Here is an 18,924-nt window from a genome sequence, read left to right as displayed (position 1 = left end):
CCTGTTTGACCTCTCCATCCAGCCTGGCTGTGGCAGCCATTCCAGAGGGTCTGCCCATCGTTGTCACAGTTACACTGGTCCTGGGAGTGCTGCGGATGTCCAAGAAGCGGGTCATTGTGAAGAAGTTACCGATCGTGGAGACTTTAGGTGAGGGACTCCACTGATGTAATTCTTACAAATTGGATTGAACAGAGGTTTGGGTGTCATGGTCATTTGACCTAGGTGTTTTACAAGCCTAAGAGTTGGTGATGACCCCCTCTTTCTATAAACTGATGCTTTATTGTACCAGGTTGCTGCAATGTCATCTGTTCTGATAAGACAGGGACTCTGACCGCCAACGAAATGACAGTGACCCAGCTTGTAACGTCTGATGGGCTCCATGCCAAGGTAAGTCCCAAACGAATTTACAAGTCTTGAGACAAAGGTGTGCCCTGCTAGGCCCTCACCTTCCTAGAGAAAGCACATGGTGTCTTCCAGAACACAATAAGAAAGAAATTGGGGTTATTGTACAATCTCCTTGCTACAAACAACAGTAAGAGACATGACTGATTTAAGGCAGTCTCCTTTATTTTTTTTTATTGTTTACTAACAATAAGCACAGTACAAAATTTAAAAGCTAGACAACAATTATCCATTACCTCCCATAATAAAGTAATCGCAGTTAGTCCATTGCTCAATCTCTCTCCCATTCGTTTGCCACAGTTGTGAGCCCTCTCAATATGCGATTTTGTGCCCTTATTTTTTTTCCACAAAACTTTCCAGGGCAAGGATTCAGCAAATTTTCGCCAGGGTCCAGTGGTTATATTTTAAAGTTTTCCTGGCACAGTCTTCTTGGCAGACTGCCACACCCACCTGTTCCCGTGTTGCTGGTGGCACAGTTGAATCTCTGCGGCAGAGCTTGTATGGGCTGCAAAAGTGAAAATATTTGCTACCTGGCTCTGGAAGAAAACATCTTCCCACCTTCATTCTAGAATATAAGCACTCGTCTGTGCTATGACTGAGTTTTCTTAACCATAACTTGTAGTGGCTGCAGAATATCCTACTGAATAAAGTCGATGCAGTTTACTAAAGCATGGTACTTTTTTGGTCCGTGAGGTATTCTGATTAATGAACAATCTTGCAGGGAATATATTCATGCTTAAAGCCTTGTCTGTGTTTAAGATTATGTCTTTGGGATGGATCCCCAGGAATTGTGGGCCAACCAGAGGAGAATATTTTTGACTCTGGTGACACCCTTTCTTTTGCTTTGCTCTGCAGGTCAGTGGAGTTGGGTATAACGGCAATGGAACTGTGTGTCTTTTACCATCAAAGGAAGTAATTAAGGGATTTTCCAACGTCTCAGTGGGGAAATTAGTGGAGGTAAGTGTCCAGAGCACTGCAGCGGAAATATACATTTAAAACCGGGCTTCCAGGGATTCTCTCTGAAAAGAGAGACATCTGTTAGACCAACTGGTTCTTGGAGACAACTGGGCCACCCAAGGCTTAGGCTGTCACAGGCTTGGGAAGATGGCCCAAAACAGATGAAAACATCAGAGGGCAAAGGAGAGCTAGAATCCTTTGGATTCACCGCCACCTGCTGGGAAGGCTCTGAAGAGGCACCTGCACAGGGAGGTGCCCGATGAACATTGGGAAATAGCGTGGTGGACACGGCCCACTGCTGCTGTGAGCACCTCTCACCTCGCTGTGCTCAGCCTCTCCCATCTGCTCGCTTCTCCCCCACAGCGGGCGTCTCATGAGTCCCAGCTGAGCTGCCTCCTTCCCCGTGGTCAGTGAGCACCCGCCCCGCAGTTCCCCACTCCATGGTGCCACCTTAGTGTCACAGAGACCTGAGCTCAGTTCTGCAGGTTCAGAAACGGGGGCTCCAAGAAGTGACAGGAGAGCCCAAGCTCACCCAGCCAGGAAGCGGGGAGCTGGAGTCACCACACTGTTTTTGTTCATTTGTTGCTATTTTCCATTTTCTAAAGATTTATCTATCAACTGAGACATGTCTTATACCCAGAATTTGCCCTTTTTTAAGCATGCAATTCAGCAGCTTTAGTACATTCACAAAGTTGTGTAGCCATCACCACTACCTAATTGTAGAACACTTTGTCGCCCCAAATGGAAACCCCATCCTCTTAGCAGTCACCCCCTGTCACCCCAGTCTAACCACCAGGCTACCTGCCTTCCCGCCATACCCCCTTGTGATAGCCTTGTGGCAACCAGCACTGAGCACAGTGTTTCTTTTGAGGAGTCAGGATGCTGATTTATTTTTAAAAGTCTTGTCCCCTTCACTCCTGAGCCCCAGCTCTAAATCTGGGTCAAGCCTGCAGTGTCTACATTTCCCACCTGCCTGGGCCCAGAGCTCTGAAGGATGTGGCTCCCAGGACTAACTACAGATATTTGGAAAAAACTCCCTTTCAGGCGGGCTGTGTCGCCAACAACGCGATCATCAGAAACAACAGTGTGTCGGGACAGCCCACGGAGGGTGCCTTGATCGCCCTGGCAATGAAGGTAGGAAGCCCTGGGTGGTCTCAGCTGGGAATTCTCCCACTAGAGCTGGATCCGTGATAGTGTTCGAGCTCCTGCCTGAGCCAGTGAGGAGGGGGGAGCTTGTGATAACAGGAGAAAACGGCCTGAACATCCTCAGGCAGTCTGCTGACGGTGGAGACGGTGGAGGAGGGGGCTCTCCGTGGCTTTGGAAAGTCCTGCAGGTCTCTAATCTCTCTACCAGCGATTTCACAAGAATCCTCTGAGCCACCCCTGGTTGAGACCCCTCACAGGTCAAAGTTGGGGAGACAGCCAGAGGAACAAGACTCAGTTCTGGGTCTCCAACGCACTTCCTATTCTCACCGAGGCCCCGGGCAGGAGGGTCTTGTTCCTTTTAACACACGCGATCGGTTCCAGGGCTCAGCCAAGAGACCCTGAGCTCACAGGAGTGGAGGGGGCACAGGGGTCGGTGGGTGGGCCTGCTACGCTCTGTCTGTGCTTCGGGGACAGATTCACAGAAGGACAGGCAGAGAAACACGGGCCGGGAATGCAGGCTCCAGGGAAGGGAGGAAGGAGAGAGAGGACACAGAAAGTGAGAAGACGAGCGTGGTAGGCGAGGTTAAGAGGCGGGACCAAAGGTGTCCCTGTCAGCACCTGCATCCACTCCCGTGACCAGCCTGGCCTGACCCCTCTACAGCCAGAGCCATGGCTCCCCCCTGCCCCGGTGCACTGTCCACACTGCCTGCTGCCCAGGTGATTTATCTCTGGCATGGGTCTGATCAGATTCCTCTCCATCAAGGTCAAGATAAAACCCAACTCAGCTTGATTAAAGCACAAATTGCACTTGTCCCACGTGATCTGACCCCTCACTACCTCCCAGCCTGTCCCCTGCCCTGTGCCATCCCCCTGACCTGTGCCCGCTTCTGTCTGTCTGTGCTCTCGCTGGCACTCATCCTGGGCTCTCTGCACCATCCCATGTCCCTCTGTTCACCTGTCTCTCCCTCCAGCACAGGACCTGGACCTCCACCCCCTCTGCCTTCTGGAAGCCAGTGCTGGGCGGGTGGGTGGGGAGAAGGGTTACCGACTCTTTAACAAGTCCCCATAAGGGCAAATGAGGTGGGTTTCCCAGCACGAGAACGTGACGAAGTTATGACACTGTATCCTTTTCTTTCCGACCCCAGGAGAAAGTTCTCTGTAAAGTCAGCAATACTGGGCGGAACTAATTTCCCCCTTAAAATAGTGCTGATTAACCCACTCAGCAAACCCCACTGCCAGAGGGGAAGGGACAGCTTGGCCTGACTGTCCAGGAGGAGGGACGCCCTGACGTCCAGTCCCCACTCCGTTCCTGCCACCACCACCCCCCCATGCAGCCTAGAGAGGACATGGGTTCCAGAACCTTCTTTCCATTACATGTTAGGATTTTCCTCTTTGAAGGGGCCTGGCTTAGGATGCTAGAGTTTACTGTTAAGCACAAAACACTGTGAATAATGGCTGGTGTGGGTAAAGCGCTTCCTGTATACCAACCTGTGCGGAGCACCTTGTGTTTACCTCGTCTATGCTGGACGGCACTAAAAGTGAGGCCAGGGGTTCTCTGCCTTTTTTTCCACTGTTGCCTGTGTTAGTTTCTGAGGTTTGCCGAAATAAAGCACCACCAACTGGGTGGATTCAAACAACAGAAACTTACTGAACTGCAGTCCTGTGAGCCAGAAGTCAAAATCGAGGGGTAGGCAGGGCCAGGCTCTGGCTGTCACAGGCGGTCCCAGGTGCCCCTTGGCATGTTGCTGCATCTCTCCAGTCTGCCTCCATGTCACTTGGTGGTCTCCCTGTGTGTCTGCCTTCACGTGGCATCTTGTTCTTACAGCCAGCTGTGCTGGATGAGGCCCACCCTAATGACCTCAGGTGAACTTGATGATATCTGCAAAGACCCTATGTCCAAATAAGGTCACATTTGCAGGTTCCAGGGTTAGGATTTCAGCATAGGTTTGGAGGAACACAGTTCAACCTATTACACCCCTCTAAGACATTTTAGACATTTTTTCCCTAGTCATCCCATCCCCCAAGAAATTTTAACACCACAGATAGTCTGAGTATCTGATTGCGTGCTGTTGCATACTGTGCTTTAAGGGAGTCATTTTTCTGCCCCCCCCCCACCCATTTTCACCCCTGGGGAGCGAAGGGATGCATGGCTTAGGACTAGTTTACAGTTGGGGAAACTGAGGTTCTTAGCTGGTCTGTCAAGTAACTGGCCCAAAATCTGTCAAAGAGCAAATAAGCCTCAAGGCTGGTGGGACTCCAGGCCATGGACAGGAGGGCCAACTCACTAACTCAGGGTTTCTTTTTGGGAAATTGCTTTACCTTCAAGTCTAAAACATTCCTCCCAGCAGAAACCCACGGGTTTTTGTTTCCAAGCAGGTTTCAGGTAGAAGCCGCTGCAAAGGCCATTGGTTCTGCCCCTAGGATAAGACAAAAGAGACTTTTTTTTCCTGGGTGGGATATTTAAAGACAATGACCTTTCTCTATGAGCTAAAATGCTTGGATTTCTCATCTGCTGGAGATGGTTTGAATAATGAATCATTTAAATGGACTGAGCTTTGCGTAGAGATTGGCTTCAGATGATGACTCACTAAAAATGTCCCATTTTATTATCCTAGATGGACTTAAGTGATATTAAAGATTCATACGTGAGGACAAAAGAGATTCCATTCAGCTCAGAGCAGAAGTGGATGGCAGTAAAATGCAGCCCGAAGAATGAGGTGAGATCACCTGTCTGCCCAGCCCACCCTCTCCCAACCAAATAAAGCAAAATGCAAAGACGAATTTAAAGTTTCTAGCTACTTCTATGAGGTTCCAAATACATGAAATTATAATCAGTAGCAATCACTAATGCTCTTGGGCTCTCTTCTGGGCTTTTCATCTAAAACAGCAGTTCTCAAAGTGGGATCCGTGGACCAACAGCTTCCGCATCACCTGGGAATTTGTTAGAAATGCAGATTCTCAGGTTCCACCCCAGACCTTCTGAGTCGGAAAGTCCAGGGATAGGACCTGTTGACCTAAAAGAAACTGAGGCTAAACATATAAAGCACAGGATTTATTGAGCCAAGATGACAATTGCAAGTTGGGAAATGCATAGGTCAGGTCACCCTGAGAAATGCACTCTGTGAAGGAGACCAGCAGAGCTTAGCATTTTATAATCACAAGAAAGGGGGAGAATTGAAGAGGAGAGAAGAGGCCAGCCTCCGTACTCATTACATCAGTGTTTCTATGGGTTGTACATGATGTATATAGATCTGGGATTGTTACTAGGTTAGATCCTACATGCAATGATCTAAGGTAAGGGTTACAAAAAGCATTCTAGGTTATTTTATTACTTTTCTGGTGCCGGTACATCTGCTTCTAAGTTAAAATGGTCTTATGGTAATGTTTTCCAGGACATGGGACATGACTATTGATATTCCAGATCTCCCAAGTCACTATAACCTAGCTGACCTGGTCAGAGCAGATATTTTTATTTTATCAGACACAGCAGCCTGTGTTTTCTGGGGATTCTGCTGTAGGCTCAAGGGTGAGACTCACTGGCCTATAACATAATTACTGAGTAATTACCACTGAGCAACCGTGAGCCCCTACTGGTAATGTGGACCCCCACAGCTAACTTGTGCGTCCTCTCTTTACATCCCTACGCTCAATTCTTTACATGTATTAGCTCATTTAATGGGGGGAACAAAATCCTTCATTACTGTAGGGGCATCTGGGAGGCACATGGCAGCATCTGCCCCAAGCGGTGAGGACAGCGAGCTCACACGTACACGTGTATGCACAGACACACGTGTGTATATGCATGTCGTAAGTGCCTAGAGGATCATAAACCAAACTGTTCATGGCTGCCCCTGGATGGGGATTACCGCTGATTTGTTTCTTCTGTTTTCCTTTTGAGTTTTCTGTGCCTTTTCAGATTTCTTTAATGCAAAGCTATTTCTAAAAAAGTTCTGTGGCATCTACCTGTTCCTCCCGCCCTCCCCTTCTCTCCTGCTCTTTCTGGAATTTGTCGTGTCTGTGCCTAGGCAGAGACTTCTCATCTCCCATTCAGGGCTGTGGGCAGCTTAGCCAGCTCATCCCAGCCCTGGCCATGCATAGATAGATGTGTAAATTTGGGGTGCTTAAAAGGGGTTGCGGATTTAAAATTTTTCTTATACCTTCAAATCTTTTTTCCCTGAGGTAGTAGTAATATATTCTCATTGAAAGAGGTAAAAATATGACTTTAAAAATGAAAGCTCTTTATACTTCTGCCCTTCCTCGCTCTCTACAAACCCGAGATAACTCCCCTTTAGAGTCTGGGTTAGAGCATCCTAGATTCTACCTGTGCACGTAGCTACACCTGGGGTGGCAGTTTTCAAAACGAGGTCACACTGTACATAGTGTTTGTAACTTGCTTTTTTTCCTATAAAATTTTCCCTTAATGTTTTGTCTTAGCTACCTGTGTCGGTGAATATAAGCACATTCACCGTATTTTCTATGCACCCACCATGAGCAGGGCAGGCATTGCACCTATGCTGGGGATACAGCATGAATTAAACAGACCCAGAGCCTGCCCACACGACACGTGTGGTCTGCATAATTGTTAAGATAGATTTTAACAAACACACAGGAAGAATGATCAGCTATTCATTTGGGCTCATTCTCATGAGCCAGGTGCAAGAGGAAAGAAATAGACATGGTGCATACCTTCCTGCGGGAGGCAACAGTCTAACTGAGACAGACGTTCTGCAGGCAGCCACACACCTACAGGTGCAGCACCTGGGATACCTCCGATTAGTGAAACAACCAGGATGCTGTGAGTGACATTAACAGGGGAACTTAATGTAGAATGGAGATGGTACAGGTTAAAGGTGGACCTCATTCTCTTTATGGCCTGTGTAGTATAGTATCCCGTTGTACAAACTCAACTCGCTTAACTGTCCTGTATCCATGAACAGCAGCAGTCCGCAATGAATAACTCCTGTGCGTGTCTTCGTACCCTTGTGCAGAATGAGGTGATGGTCACTACAGACAGAGGCGTCCAGTGACAGTTTATTTTTCCCTTTTGTCTTTTCCAAGGATCAGGAAGATGTTTACTTCATGAAGGGGGCCTTTGAACAGGTGATTTGTTACTGCACCATGTACAATAACGGGGGCATCGCCCTGCCGCTGACGCCCCAACAGAAGGCCTTCTGGCTGCAGGAGGAGAAGAGGATGGGGTCTCTTGGTCTGCGGGGTCAGTGCTGGGGCCCCTGCCCAGAACGTTAAGTTTGCATGTGACGTGGGCTTTTGGAGTGCCCCATCCCAGTGGCCCGATGTTAATCCAGATGTGGCTCACAGGTCTGAGAAGAGGTGGGCCCTCCTCTGCTGAGTTTTCTAAGACAGGAGAACGGGACATACCACAAACACTGATTTTCCAGATAGGTCTTTTTGTTTACTGTCTCTTGTCAGGAAAACCCAAAGCTCTCCTAAATCAAGGAAGACATTTCCTTACTCGGCCATTTCCAATTTTCTGCACCAGAGCCACCGCCTTCCCTGGTGGGCTGCACATTAACTCTCACATTTCCTGTGGTGTCATTTGTCACCATGTCCGTTTCTAAAGGAAGCGTTTAAAAACTCACCAGGACACTTATATTCCTTCAGGAGGAGGTGAGAGGCATTGGGCTTGCCCTGTAGGTTCCAGTTGCCTTGGTTTTCCCTTCAGGGGACAGCACCTGTCACTGCTGGCCAGCCTGCAGACCAGAGCGCATCCGGCACTGGGCATCTCTGCCTCTTCCTCAGTGAGGCAGTGTCCCCAAAGCAAGTGCTTCACACGTCTCAATGTCCCCCAAAATGGTTTGTGCAACACTAGGTCCACAATAGGCACATGGGTAAACACTGTGCCTCGGTTTCCTCCTCTGTAAAAGGAGGACATGAAGGCAGTTACTCTGGGGTTGCTGTGGGGAGTGCAGGTGACGTGAGAAGGCCTTAGATGAGAACCTGGCATGTAAGTGGGTGTCACTGCTGCTGGTACGAATGATACGATCAAGCTGTTAAGTAGCTGCATGTTCTGGTCATGCTGTGCATCTCCTAACCTTGAAACAGTGTCACTCAAGAGTGGACAAATTAGTAAATAAATCTCCTACGTGCTACTGGCCTCTAAATTTACTCCTGGCGCTTGGGCCTCGCCTATGTGCCAGGTGCCATATTAAGTGCCCGCCCAGGACCCCCACCAGCCGCTTTGAGGCTCCAAAAGGTTGAGGAACTGGCACAGGTCCCACAGCTAGTCCATCCATGGTGGCACCAGGGCCTCAGCCCAGACGTCCACTTAGCGGCATTAATGACATGCAGGGCCTCAGGGGAGAACATCACGAGGGCTGGTCAGTCATAAAGGTGGGGCAAGACTACTGTCACCAACAGTACACATGCAGGTTCTCTCATATTTATAAATGGACTTGTCTCCAAACCGTAGCCTGAAAAAGTACATCTTCAGGCCTGGCGTTAGAGCAGGCCTGCACCTCTGCCCTTGCCCACAGCTGGGGCAGGAATCAGAGGGAATGTTGTTTGTCACCAGGGAGTGTGAACTGAGTGCCCACTGTGTGCGAGGCACAGAGCAGCGCCTGAGTGACCTAGAGAAGCCCCTAACTGGCTGCAGCCCCTAGAGTGGTCTGAGCTTTGAGACACTCCCACCCCCAACACACACCCAGAGAGAGATGAGAAGCCCCATGCAGTGGTATGGAGAGTCAGACGACAGAAGCACAGAGGCAGAGCGAGGCCCCCCGGGGATAGAGTGTTTGCAGATGCTTCCCACAAGTGGGGGGCACTGTGGGTTTGTAGAACCCAGGGGCAGGGTGGGGAGGGGAGCACCGGGGAAGGGAAGGAAGAGTGCCAGCAGGACTGGCACACGGAGCCAGCACGATTAGCACATGGAGCCAGCATGATTGGCATAAGAAGCCAGCACACTTAGCATGTGGCACCAGCACAACTGGCACGTGGCACCAGCACAACTGGCACAATGTTATGACTGTGCAGGAGGGAGGTGCTTCTAGAGGCTTCGTGGTCACGGCTCCCCCTCTGGTGTCAGTAAGGTGACAAAGTAAGGTCAGTTCTTACACCTCCCCCTCTCACATCACTCAGCCTACAGGAGCTGGGCTTGGCTTCTGTGCCACTGCATGAGGGTCAAGTTCAAGGGCAAGCCAAAAGCTAGACTCCTCTCAATGGTGTTGCTTTCCCATGAACTTTTCTTAAGCTGTGGTAGCACTCCCCCAGTCTGCTGGAGGTGCAGACAAGTGAGCACAGAGCACACCAGGAGCAAGTACCACAGAGGCATCCCCTCGTTCCCCATCTTATGGTTTCTCTGGTGGCCTCTCTTGCTGGGTGGGGGTCAGGATTTTGAACCATGGGTGCACAGAAGTCGTACTTTCTGCTAGGCAGGTTGTTTCTACATTCTTCTCTACTTTGGGCTGTACCTGCACATGCCTGAGGACCCCCAAGAGAGCTCTGCCTTCCTTCTGTAGTCCAGGAACTTGGCCCCCGTGCCCCTGGCAGACAGAGGAGGATCTGCGCCACCATGGGGTCTGACTGGGGACTAGAAACAGTCTCCTAGACCCCCCATGATCCTTCCTTGGGTCTTGGTCTCTCCTCAGTGCTGGCCCTGGCTTCTGGGCCTGAGCTGGGGAGGCTGACATTTCTGGGTCTCGTGGGCATCATCGACCCACCGAGGGCTGGCGTGAAGGAAGCGATACTGGTTCTCTCTGAGTCAGGCGTGTCCGTGAAGATGATAACAGGAGATGCCCTGGAGACGGCCTTGGCGATAGGTAAGCGGGCAAAGGGTAGGGGTAAGGAAGAAAGGATCTGCCTAGCTCTACGTGCTTAGAAAAGACTGAGATTTGCAGACCAGCGTTCTGCCTTCCATGGTGTTTGTTTCTAAATTGTTGGCAGGTTCTCCACAAGGGGAAAAGACCTCATGTATATTGAGGACATACTGTGTGTCCGGGCTTTTCAACCGTGATCTCACTCATCTTCACAGGCAGCATCATGCCCAGTGTACAGTTTCAATCTGGCTTCTGCCACTAGCTGTGTACCCTTGGCAAATCATTGAACCACTCTGACCCTCAGTCTCTTCATCAGCAAAGGGCTACCAGTCCTCCTCCTACTACTGTAATTATTGCTGTCAGGAGGGTTGTCGCACGTTGGTTTTTTACCCCTGTGCCGTGAGGCAGCCTGGTGCTGTAAAAAGATCATAAGCTTTGGAATCAGACAGAACCATGACAGCTTCCAGTATTAACCACTTACCAGCTGTATGTCCTTGGGGAAGTCCTTTCTTTCTGTTTACTCATCTTTAAAGTGGGGATAGTAAGGTCTTCGTTGTAAGTTAATTCCATGGACAGAATTGAGATCGTGTTACGTAGTAGGTACTCAGTAAACGGTACCCTTCGTGGTTCGTTCTGATTATTCTCTGTGGCCAAGACAGGGAGTGATGTGCTGTATGTGGAGTGAGGGGTGGGGGACCACCATCTCAGGCCGGGGAGCAAGCCCTCAGAGCTGATTCTCTCCAAAGGCAGAAGCATCAGCCTGTGCAGCGGGAAACTCAGCGCCATGTCGGGGGAAGAGGTGGAGTGTGCGGAGCCGGGCCAGCTGGCTGGCCGCGTCGGGCAGGTAGAGTTCTCCTGGAGGCTTGGCTGGGGGGCGGTTGTGTCACCAGCTCCAAATTCTTTGACTCTCTGCTTTTTGGCTTCCCTGTTTCCAGGTGTCTGTGTTCTTCAGGACCAGCCCAAAGCACAAGCTCAAAATCATAAAGGTATGCGGGCGAGGCAGGCACAGCCTGTGCCACCCTGACAGGCCTGACGAGGTGGCCCGGGGACCTCCTTTGCCCCTTGGGTGACAGTCCAGGGCCCAAGCTGGCACGAGGCTCAGCCATGCTCAAACTGTGGCTTCCTCCTCCACATCCAAGGCAGCTGCCCAGGGGTTGCCTTTTCACAGCCAGTGGGGAGGCCAGCGAGCAGGGGCAGCAGGCAGCACCCTCCCTGAGGGGGCGGCCCAGAAGCTGCCCGTGTCATTGTGGTCACAGCCCGCTGGCCAGAACATAGTCCTGTGGCTGCAGGGGATGCTGGGAACATCATCTCTAGCTGGGCAGGCACATGCCCGGCTAAAACCTGGGGGCCTGCTAGGAGGGGAGAACTGGGGACCGTTTGCCACATACACCGAAATCAGAATGCTGGAATTGGACAGCGCAAGGAAAGAAACCAGAGGCTGTCCCTTGTTGGCTGGGTCTCCTCAGCATTGTTCTTGTTATTTAACTTGGTGTCTTAGTTTCCTCATCTGTAAGATCAGTCTTAATGACTTCAGGTAACTCACAAGGTTAAAGCAAGCCAGGCCTGTGCAGCTAGTGCCCAATAGAGAGCTGGTATGATTTTCTGATCGTGCCTCAAAAAAAAGAGAGTCCAGGAAATGAGTTTGGTTTTCTTACATGTATGTACTTTGAAAATTTGCTCTTGAACTCTTTTGGTAGTTGTGCTTTTTTCTTTCAGGTTTTATTTTTCTTAGTTCAACAAAATAAATCTCTATGCGGTTTAGTCGTTAAAGTTTAATACTTAATGGGCACCTCATGTTTTTGGAGAACACGTTGATTATTGTTTATTAATGGGAATGGATAACCTTTACAAGCCTTTGTCAACAGTGCTGGACATTGTCACAATAGCCATGTAAATCAGGGATTGTTGATCCCACTTTGCAGAGGAGGAGACTGAGGTCAAGAGGTTCATGGGCTTGCATGGTTCCAGTAGCTAGTGCAGGTGGAGCTGGGGTTCAGACTCGGGCCAGTTAACTCCAGTGCCCTCCAGAAAGGGGTCCACACTGCTGGCTACACAGTGTCCAAAGCAGTGCCGGACCAGAGGGAAGGATCTAGAGGGTCCTCAGGCAGCAGGACTCCACCGCCTCCTCTTTCCACAGGCTTTACAGGAGTCAGGGGCGATCGTGGCCATGACGGGGGATGGGGTGAACGACGCAGTTGCCCTGAAGTCTGCAGACATAGGGATCGCCATGGGACAGATGGGGACAGATGTCAGTAAAGAGGCCGCCAACATGATTCTGGTGGATGATGACTTCTCGGCCATCATGTAAGCTGCTCTTTAGGTAGTTTTTTAGTTGTAAAAATGCCTGTGGTAACCAGCTTCCCCCTGGGATCTGCTGCAGTGGAGATACAGGAGGCTCCTGCCGAGGGTCCCCAGGAGGCCACAGGGAAAGCTGGATCTCTAGACTGGCCACTGTGGCAGGTGTCCCCTCCACCCCAAACACCAAGAGCCTCTTAACCCTGGTACTAGCTACATGCAGCAGCAGCTGGGTGGATGTTAGGGAGCCTGCAACTGAACTCAAATCTGCAGCCTGCACTTCAGTTACTGCCAGGCAGGCCCGCCCAGCTGCCTCGAGGAGAGCTGGGGTCAGCCTGCGGCCGCAGCGCTACATGTAAGGAGAACCTAGAGCCTGAATGGCCAACAGCAAGAGACAGGAATGCTGTATGGCCGTTACGAATCATGTTTGGAAGAATATTTTAGTGGCACAAAGAAATCTCACAGGGTAGTGCTGAGAAAAGATGAAAATGAAGATACTCGGCTTGTCTAGCGTCACGTCTGTATTGACACATTCATCTCCTGCATTGAAAAGAGATTGGCCAGTAGTGGCCCAAATCATTCACACTGATGAGATCTCTAGGCTCTGGGATTATAAAAAAAAAACCACCTATGTTTTATTCTGTTTTACTTTTCTGTATGTTCCTCTTAATAAAATTAGTTCTAATTAAGATTTTACTCATAAGTGAATCACAGTAATTGGGGGTGAAGAAAAAATTTTTGAGCCTGATGTCAAAAATCAGAGCAAATACTAAAGTCTGGTGTGATTATGGACTTCACAAGGGAGTCCTTTGCTTTATAATGAATTTACCATAGGAATTCTAAATGTGTTGCCCTTAGTTTTAAAAAATGCAGTGATAAGGGCTGGCCCGTGGCTCACTTGGGAGAGTGTGGTGCTGATAACACCAAGGCCACGAGTTCAGATCCCTATATAGGGATGGCCCGTTAGCTCACTTGGGAGAGCGTGGTGCTGACAACACCAAGTCAAGGGTTAAGATCCCCTTACTGGTCATCTTTAAAAAAAAAAATTGCAGTCAATATATAGCTCTACAATTTTAGTTCTTTTGCAAAATTTTTTAGTAAAAATTGGGTGGTGTTCGACAGTTTTCTCCTAAATTAGTGACCCCCAGGTCAAGTTTTAAAGGGCTTTTGCAGAGAGTCTTCTAAAGATACCAGTAGACGACATTCTTCAGCCTCCCGCTTCCCTCCCTTGTGGCTGTCCTCAGGATCTAAGTGTCAGGTTTAATTGATTTTACTGTGTCTCTTTGGTAAATAGCTGAGATGCATTAAGCACTTCAGGAGCTCTGGGCAAGGGGAGGGGGTCCCTGGGCTCGGGACGAGAGAGTAATTTACAGCCAAATTGGAGGCATCAAGCATATGCTTTGCACAGAAGGGCTAATATGGCTCGGAGACCAGCCCTCCCATGGCTGTCAGGCACCTATTAGGGCAATATCGTGTCCCACCAATGTGTCCCCAAGAATGTCGGCATGGAGGTCATGTGCAATGTCACATCCAGGCTGGTCACCCCCACTTTGTTCAGTGACCGGCAGCCACGGGGCCTTTCTGCCAGGGCCTATGAATAAACGTCTCTTCTCTCCTGCAGGAATGCAGTGGAAGAAGGCAAGGGGATTTTTTATAACATCAAAAACTTTGTCCGCTTTCAGCTGAGCACGTAAGTAGAGGCCAGCGTGTCTCAGCAGGGCTAAGTGCTGCGTCCGTAGTCTGGCCAGCGCCCTTGACAGGCCGTATCTGCACTTGTGCCCTCAGGAGCATCTCGGCCTTGAGCCTCATCACTCTGTCCACCATGCTCAACCTGCCCAGCCCCCTCAATGCCATGCAGATCCTGTGGATCAACATCATCATGGACGGGCCACCGGCACAGAGGTGAGGCCGGCAGCTGGCAGCCCTGCATCTCCCTCCCACCTGCAGGGCTTCTGCCAGGGCCCACTGGCTGCACCCCTACTCTGTACAGGGGGGTAGAGCTACAGAGACAAACCAACAGCATCACTATAAGGAGTTTGCAGAAAACCAAAGTGTGCTGCCCTGGGGGGGAACACGGGGAGTGGAAGGCAGAGGAAGCAGCAGCGGGGCAGGCAGAATCTTGAGGATGGACCTTCTGCCCCCTCTTCCTGGAATACTCGCCCTGGGCCACGTGCATGTCTCGTTTCCACACTTCATTAGGTGACTGCCTCCAAGAAGTCCTCCCAGATTACTCTATTAGTCTCCTCCCACTCATCTCCTCAACCTGCTGTATTTTTCCCTAGAGGGGAACATATGTATATATTTCCTCATCTGATTATAATCTATCTCCCTTTTAAAATGTCAGCTTCATGGAGGCAGGGTTTTGTTTTGTTTCCTGCTTTATTCCTAGCTTCTAGAACGGTGCTTGGCACACAGTAGGTGCTCAGGAAATTTTTGTCTATGTGAATGAATGAGGAAGGAATAGTGATGCAGGGGAAAGAATGGGCTTTGGAGTTGGGGAGACCTGAAGGACCAAGCATGCTCACCTGTGTTTGAGCAAATAGTAGGTGTTGTTTCAAATATAGCTTATTTATTGCTACTATTATATTAATCATCACTAATACCAGCTACTTAGGGAAAGAGTCCTAGTCCGTTCCCCCAAGGCCAAGCGTGAGGGTTCCCTCTTCTACAAGCTCTTCCTGGGACAGGGGCCGTGAGGGATGAGGGGCCTCAGCCCACGCTGCTCCCCACCACCCCTCCACTGCTGGTCTAGCCTTGACCCTGTTGTTTCAAGGTTGGCTGAATGTGGGTCTCCCTCAGTCAGTGAGGGGCTGTGCAGAGGGCAGACGCTGGAGCCTGTTTCTCCTCACCAGCTGGAATGAGGCCAGGCATGACCTGGGGGGCAGGGGATCCCCACGTGGTGATGGAAATTGCCTGAGTTAAGGAACTGAGCATGGGTCAAAGACCATGGTGTCTTAGAAGGCGCAAGCCCATTATGGTTGGCCTTGTTGGATGGTCTTCCTTCACTATCTTGGGGAGGAGGGTATAACTGCCTGCAAGGTCCAGGCTATGGGGGAGCCAAGGGGCTGGGAGGTTGAGGAGAGGACAGAGGGCAGGCTTCACACTGGAGCTCCTGCCAGGCGGGCGTTCCAGCAAGGATGGGAAAGCCCCGGCTCCCGTGGGACGACTTGGAGCATTTAGCAGATGCCTGTCCTGGCTGTGCCTTCGATGCTGACTGGAGGGATGGCCTGGGAGGCTTGAGTGCATCTCTGTTTCAAGTGTCCTTTTTTACTTACGGTTTATTTCAAAGTGTCTTGTGTCTTGTTCTGAGCAGCTTGGGGGTAGAGCCAGTTGACAAAGACGTCCTCAGGCAGCCACCACGGAGCATCAAGGACACGATCCTCAGCAGAACCCTCATCCTGAAAGTCCTCATGTCCGCGGCCATCATCATCAGTGGGACCCTGTTCATCTTCTGGAAGGAGGTACATGAAGTGCTTTGCTGGCTTGTTCAGCGAACATGCACTGAGCACCTGTGGGTGCAGATGCTGGGGACTGGACCATGGGGCTCACGACAAACACAGACAGGACTTGGTGCCCTTGGAGGGACTGGGGAGCGTGAGGCAGAGTGCCGGGGGGCTAGGGAATGACTTAGCGAGGCAGGAGATGGTGGCATGAACACCTGGAGAGGAAGAGAATTCAGACTTCCTTCTACATGGGACAGGACCCCCCACACACACTGCTTTTATTGTCTCCAGGAAACAATTTGAAATCTCCTAAATCAAACTCCCATCTTTTATCTGGAGATGATTGTTTGCGGGTCACTTCTCATGGCCTGTAGGTTCAGGGAGCCTCTGTGCTGAGATACACAGTGACCTAGGTAGGAAATTAAACAGGTGATCTATCCAGAATTTTAAGCCTCATCATTCCAGCAGCTGAGCCCCCTGGTAGAGGGGCCCCTCCCAGAGCCGGGTCCTTGCTGGTGGCAGATGAGCGTATGCTTGGGAGCCTCACTTCTGGTGTGCTCCTATCCGACCTCCAGACCGCAGGAGGCTGCCTGCTCGACTCCTCTCAGTGGGCCTGCAGAGGCCCGTGTTGCAGAACTCCTGCCCGTCCAACCCTCCCGCTTGCACCTTTGTGTTCTAGATGCCTGAAGACAAGGCGAGCAGTCCACGCAGCACCACGATGACCTTCACGTGCTTTGTACTCTTTGATCTCTTCAACGCTTTGACCTGCCGCTCTCAGGTGAGGCTGGGCTGACCCCTGGGCCACCTCTCAGGCTCCCCGTAGAACCACAGGGTGTTCTCAGAAACACTCAGTCACTGCCTGTGTCACTTAGGGACTCTGGCTCCACGCAGGCGGTTGTGGGCACTGCTGCCTTTACCTGAGCAGTGGGTGTCTACAAGCCAACATGTAACCTTCTCCTCCCCGCAGACCAAGTTGATATTTGATATTGGCTTTCTCAGTAACCGCATGTTCCTCTATTCGATCCTTGGCTCGATTCTGGGGCAGCTGGCCGTCATTTACATCCCGCCCCTGCAGAAGGTCTTCATGACGGAGAACCTGGGTGCGCTTGGTAAGTGGAGGGGATGGGAGCAAGAGGTCACCCAAGACCAGGGCCATCGTAGGCTGCCCGGGCCACCCGGGCCACCTGGGGAGTTAGCTGCAGAGCTTCCCGAGGTGCTGAATCCCAACACCTTCCATCCTCAGAGGAGTAGGCTCCTGTGTGAGCATCTGCTCTGCGTTGGTGCAGGCAGGAGAGCAATGTGAACGCAGAGAACACAAAGGCACCCCAGGAGGGGCCTGAGTGGAAGGGGAATTGGCCTCGCAGGCCTTGGGGCTCAGAGCACAAAGCAGGGAGGAGGAGAATCAGCCTGTGGGGCCCCAGGGTTAAAGCAGGCTGGGCTTGGGCCATGATGTGCCCCCGCTGGGGAGAGTGGACTAGACCTTGGTGCCAGTGTGACTCAGACGCCTGCTTACCTGAAGACAGGGAGCCAGGACATCTTGTAGTTCTCGCTGGGCTCTCTGAAGGCTCCAAGCGCCCATACCCTGGCATGGACTCCCCTGCGTCCTTGCCCAGGCTGGTGCAGCAGCAGAGATGGGAGGTGGGTTGTACAGAGGAGGTCACCAGCAGAGCAGCTGTGACCTCAGCAGCTTCCAGGGAGGGAGCAGGGCCCCCCTGTCCCATGCTCCTCTGTCCCTCCTGGGAGGGAGGCCGGTAGGCGGCCCCCCGAGACAGCACACAGGGTGGGCTGTGGTGCCAGCCTGGCTCGTGAGGGTCACACGATGGTCAGTAAGGTCTGCGGCCATGCAGATAAGTACACTTAAAACCCTCGGGCAAAATGGAACAGTGGGCTCTTCCCTGTAACCTAATAAGCAGTGTCCACATGGGTCGCTGGTGAATGTCCTGTATGAGGAGACAAAAGAAAATGAACCCCCCAAAGTAAATTTCTTTTGACAGATGTTTCCATCGGCTGGAAGCAAGTTGGCTGACCTAGTCTCAAGTGCACGGGCAGCCTGTGGGTAACGGATCGTCCCTGCGTGGCACGGCGTGTGCTGACTCTTTTCTCTTCTCACCTATTGGCAGATTTGCTGTTTTTAACTGGATTGGCCTCATCAGTGTTCATTTTGTCAGAGTTCCTCAAACTATGTGAAAAATACTGCTCCAGAGCCAAGGAGGTCCAGACGCACCACAATGATGAATAGTGGACCCACCCGTGTCCTTTCCCTAAGACATCTATATTCTTATGTGACTGTGGCCTTCCCCTTGCTGTGGTGTACACTCTTCAGAGGGAGATGTTTAGAACACTGTGGCATGAGGTCACCCACTTGATGCTTCCTCTCGGGAAGCCTGCAGAAACCTCGCGGCTGCGCTCTGGAGGCCCAGCCCGGGTCCATTCACCCCTCTCCCCCGCCGGGCTCCGGGACATGCAGGGAGGAGCCGGTACAGAAACGTCCCACTATTTATTAAATCACAATGATTTTTATTAACCACGCCTATTACGTGTTTATGCCATAGCTCGAGGCGATGTGGCCCACCGGTGATGGAGGTGGCAGGGTCGCTTCTCTGCCCCCGTTGTTCCCCTTGAGACCCTATTTCCTCATCACAAAATGAGGGCTTTGGGTATTTTTGTAAAGTGCTGTGCCAGGGCCTAATGATTAGTGTTTTTCCTGCAAGTGGCCAGGCTGGAAACCTTATGCCATTTTGGACACACAGGGTGAGAAGCAACCACACACCGAACGACCTAATGAAGGCCCTGGCTTCTGGAGAAAACCAACAGTGAGTGGCCTTTGCCCCCACAGCCAGGAACAGCAATCCTGCCTGCCTGCCCACCAGGCCATAGAGGATGGGCTTTATTTCCCACTGCCCCCAAGA

At 51.1% G+C, this 18,924-nt stretch overlaps 1 protein-coding gene across 1 annotated transcript in view; it reads left to right on the top strand.

Moving 5' to 3' along the window:
• Positions 1-18,478, top strand: part of ATP2C2 (ATPase secretory pathway Ca2+ transporting 2) — a 42,394-nt gene extending 23,916 nt beyond the window's left edge. The window contains exons 8-23 of the mRNA XM_063110312.1: positions 23-147; positions 290-387; positions 1,258-1,359; positions 2,404-2,493; positions 5,121-5,222; positions 7,564-7,720; positions 10,110-10,280; positions 11,024-11,121; positions 11,213-11,263; positions 12,415-12,581; positions 14,194-14,262; positions 14,358-14,474; positions 15,886-16,033; positions 16,695-16,793; positions 16,983-17,124; positions 18,136-18,478. Of these exons, the coding sequence (XP_062966382.1) occupies positions 23-147; positions 290-387; positions 1,258-1,359; positions 2,404-2,493; positions 5,121-5,222; positions 7,564-7,720; positions 10,110-10,280; positions 11,024-11,121; positions 11,213-11,263; positions 12,415-12,581; positions 14,194-14,262; positions 14,358-14,474; positions 15,886-16,033; positions 16,695-16,793; positions 16,983-17,124; positions 18,136-18,254 (1,855 nt within the window). The 3' untranslated portion in view covers positions 18,255-18,478. The remainder of the gene's footprint in view (positions 1-22; positions 148-289; positions 388-1,257; positions 1,360-2,403; positions 2,494-5,120; positions 5,223-7,563; positions 7,721-10,109; positions 10,281-11,023; positions 11,122-11,212; positions 11,264-12,414; positions 12,582-14,193; positions 14,263-14,357; positions 14,475-15,885; positions 16,034-16,694; positions 16,794-16,982; positions 17,125-18,135) is intronic.
• The last annotated feature ends 446 nt before the right edge of the window (positions 18,479-18,924 follow it).

This window comes from Cynocephalus volans, chromosome 10 (genome assembly GCF_027409185.1).
Source record: "Cynocephalus volans isolate mCynVol1 chromosome 10, mCynVol1.pri, whole genome shotgun sequence".
Lineage (NCBI taxonomy): Eukaryota > Metazoa > Chordata > Mammalia > Dermoptera > Cynocephalidae > Cynocephalus > Cynocephalus volans.
The sequence above is the reverse complement of the archived record's forward strand: the minus strand, read 5'-3'. Positions and strand labels throughout refer to the sequence as shown.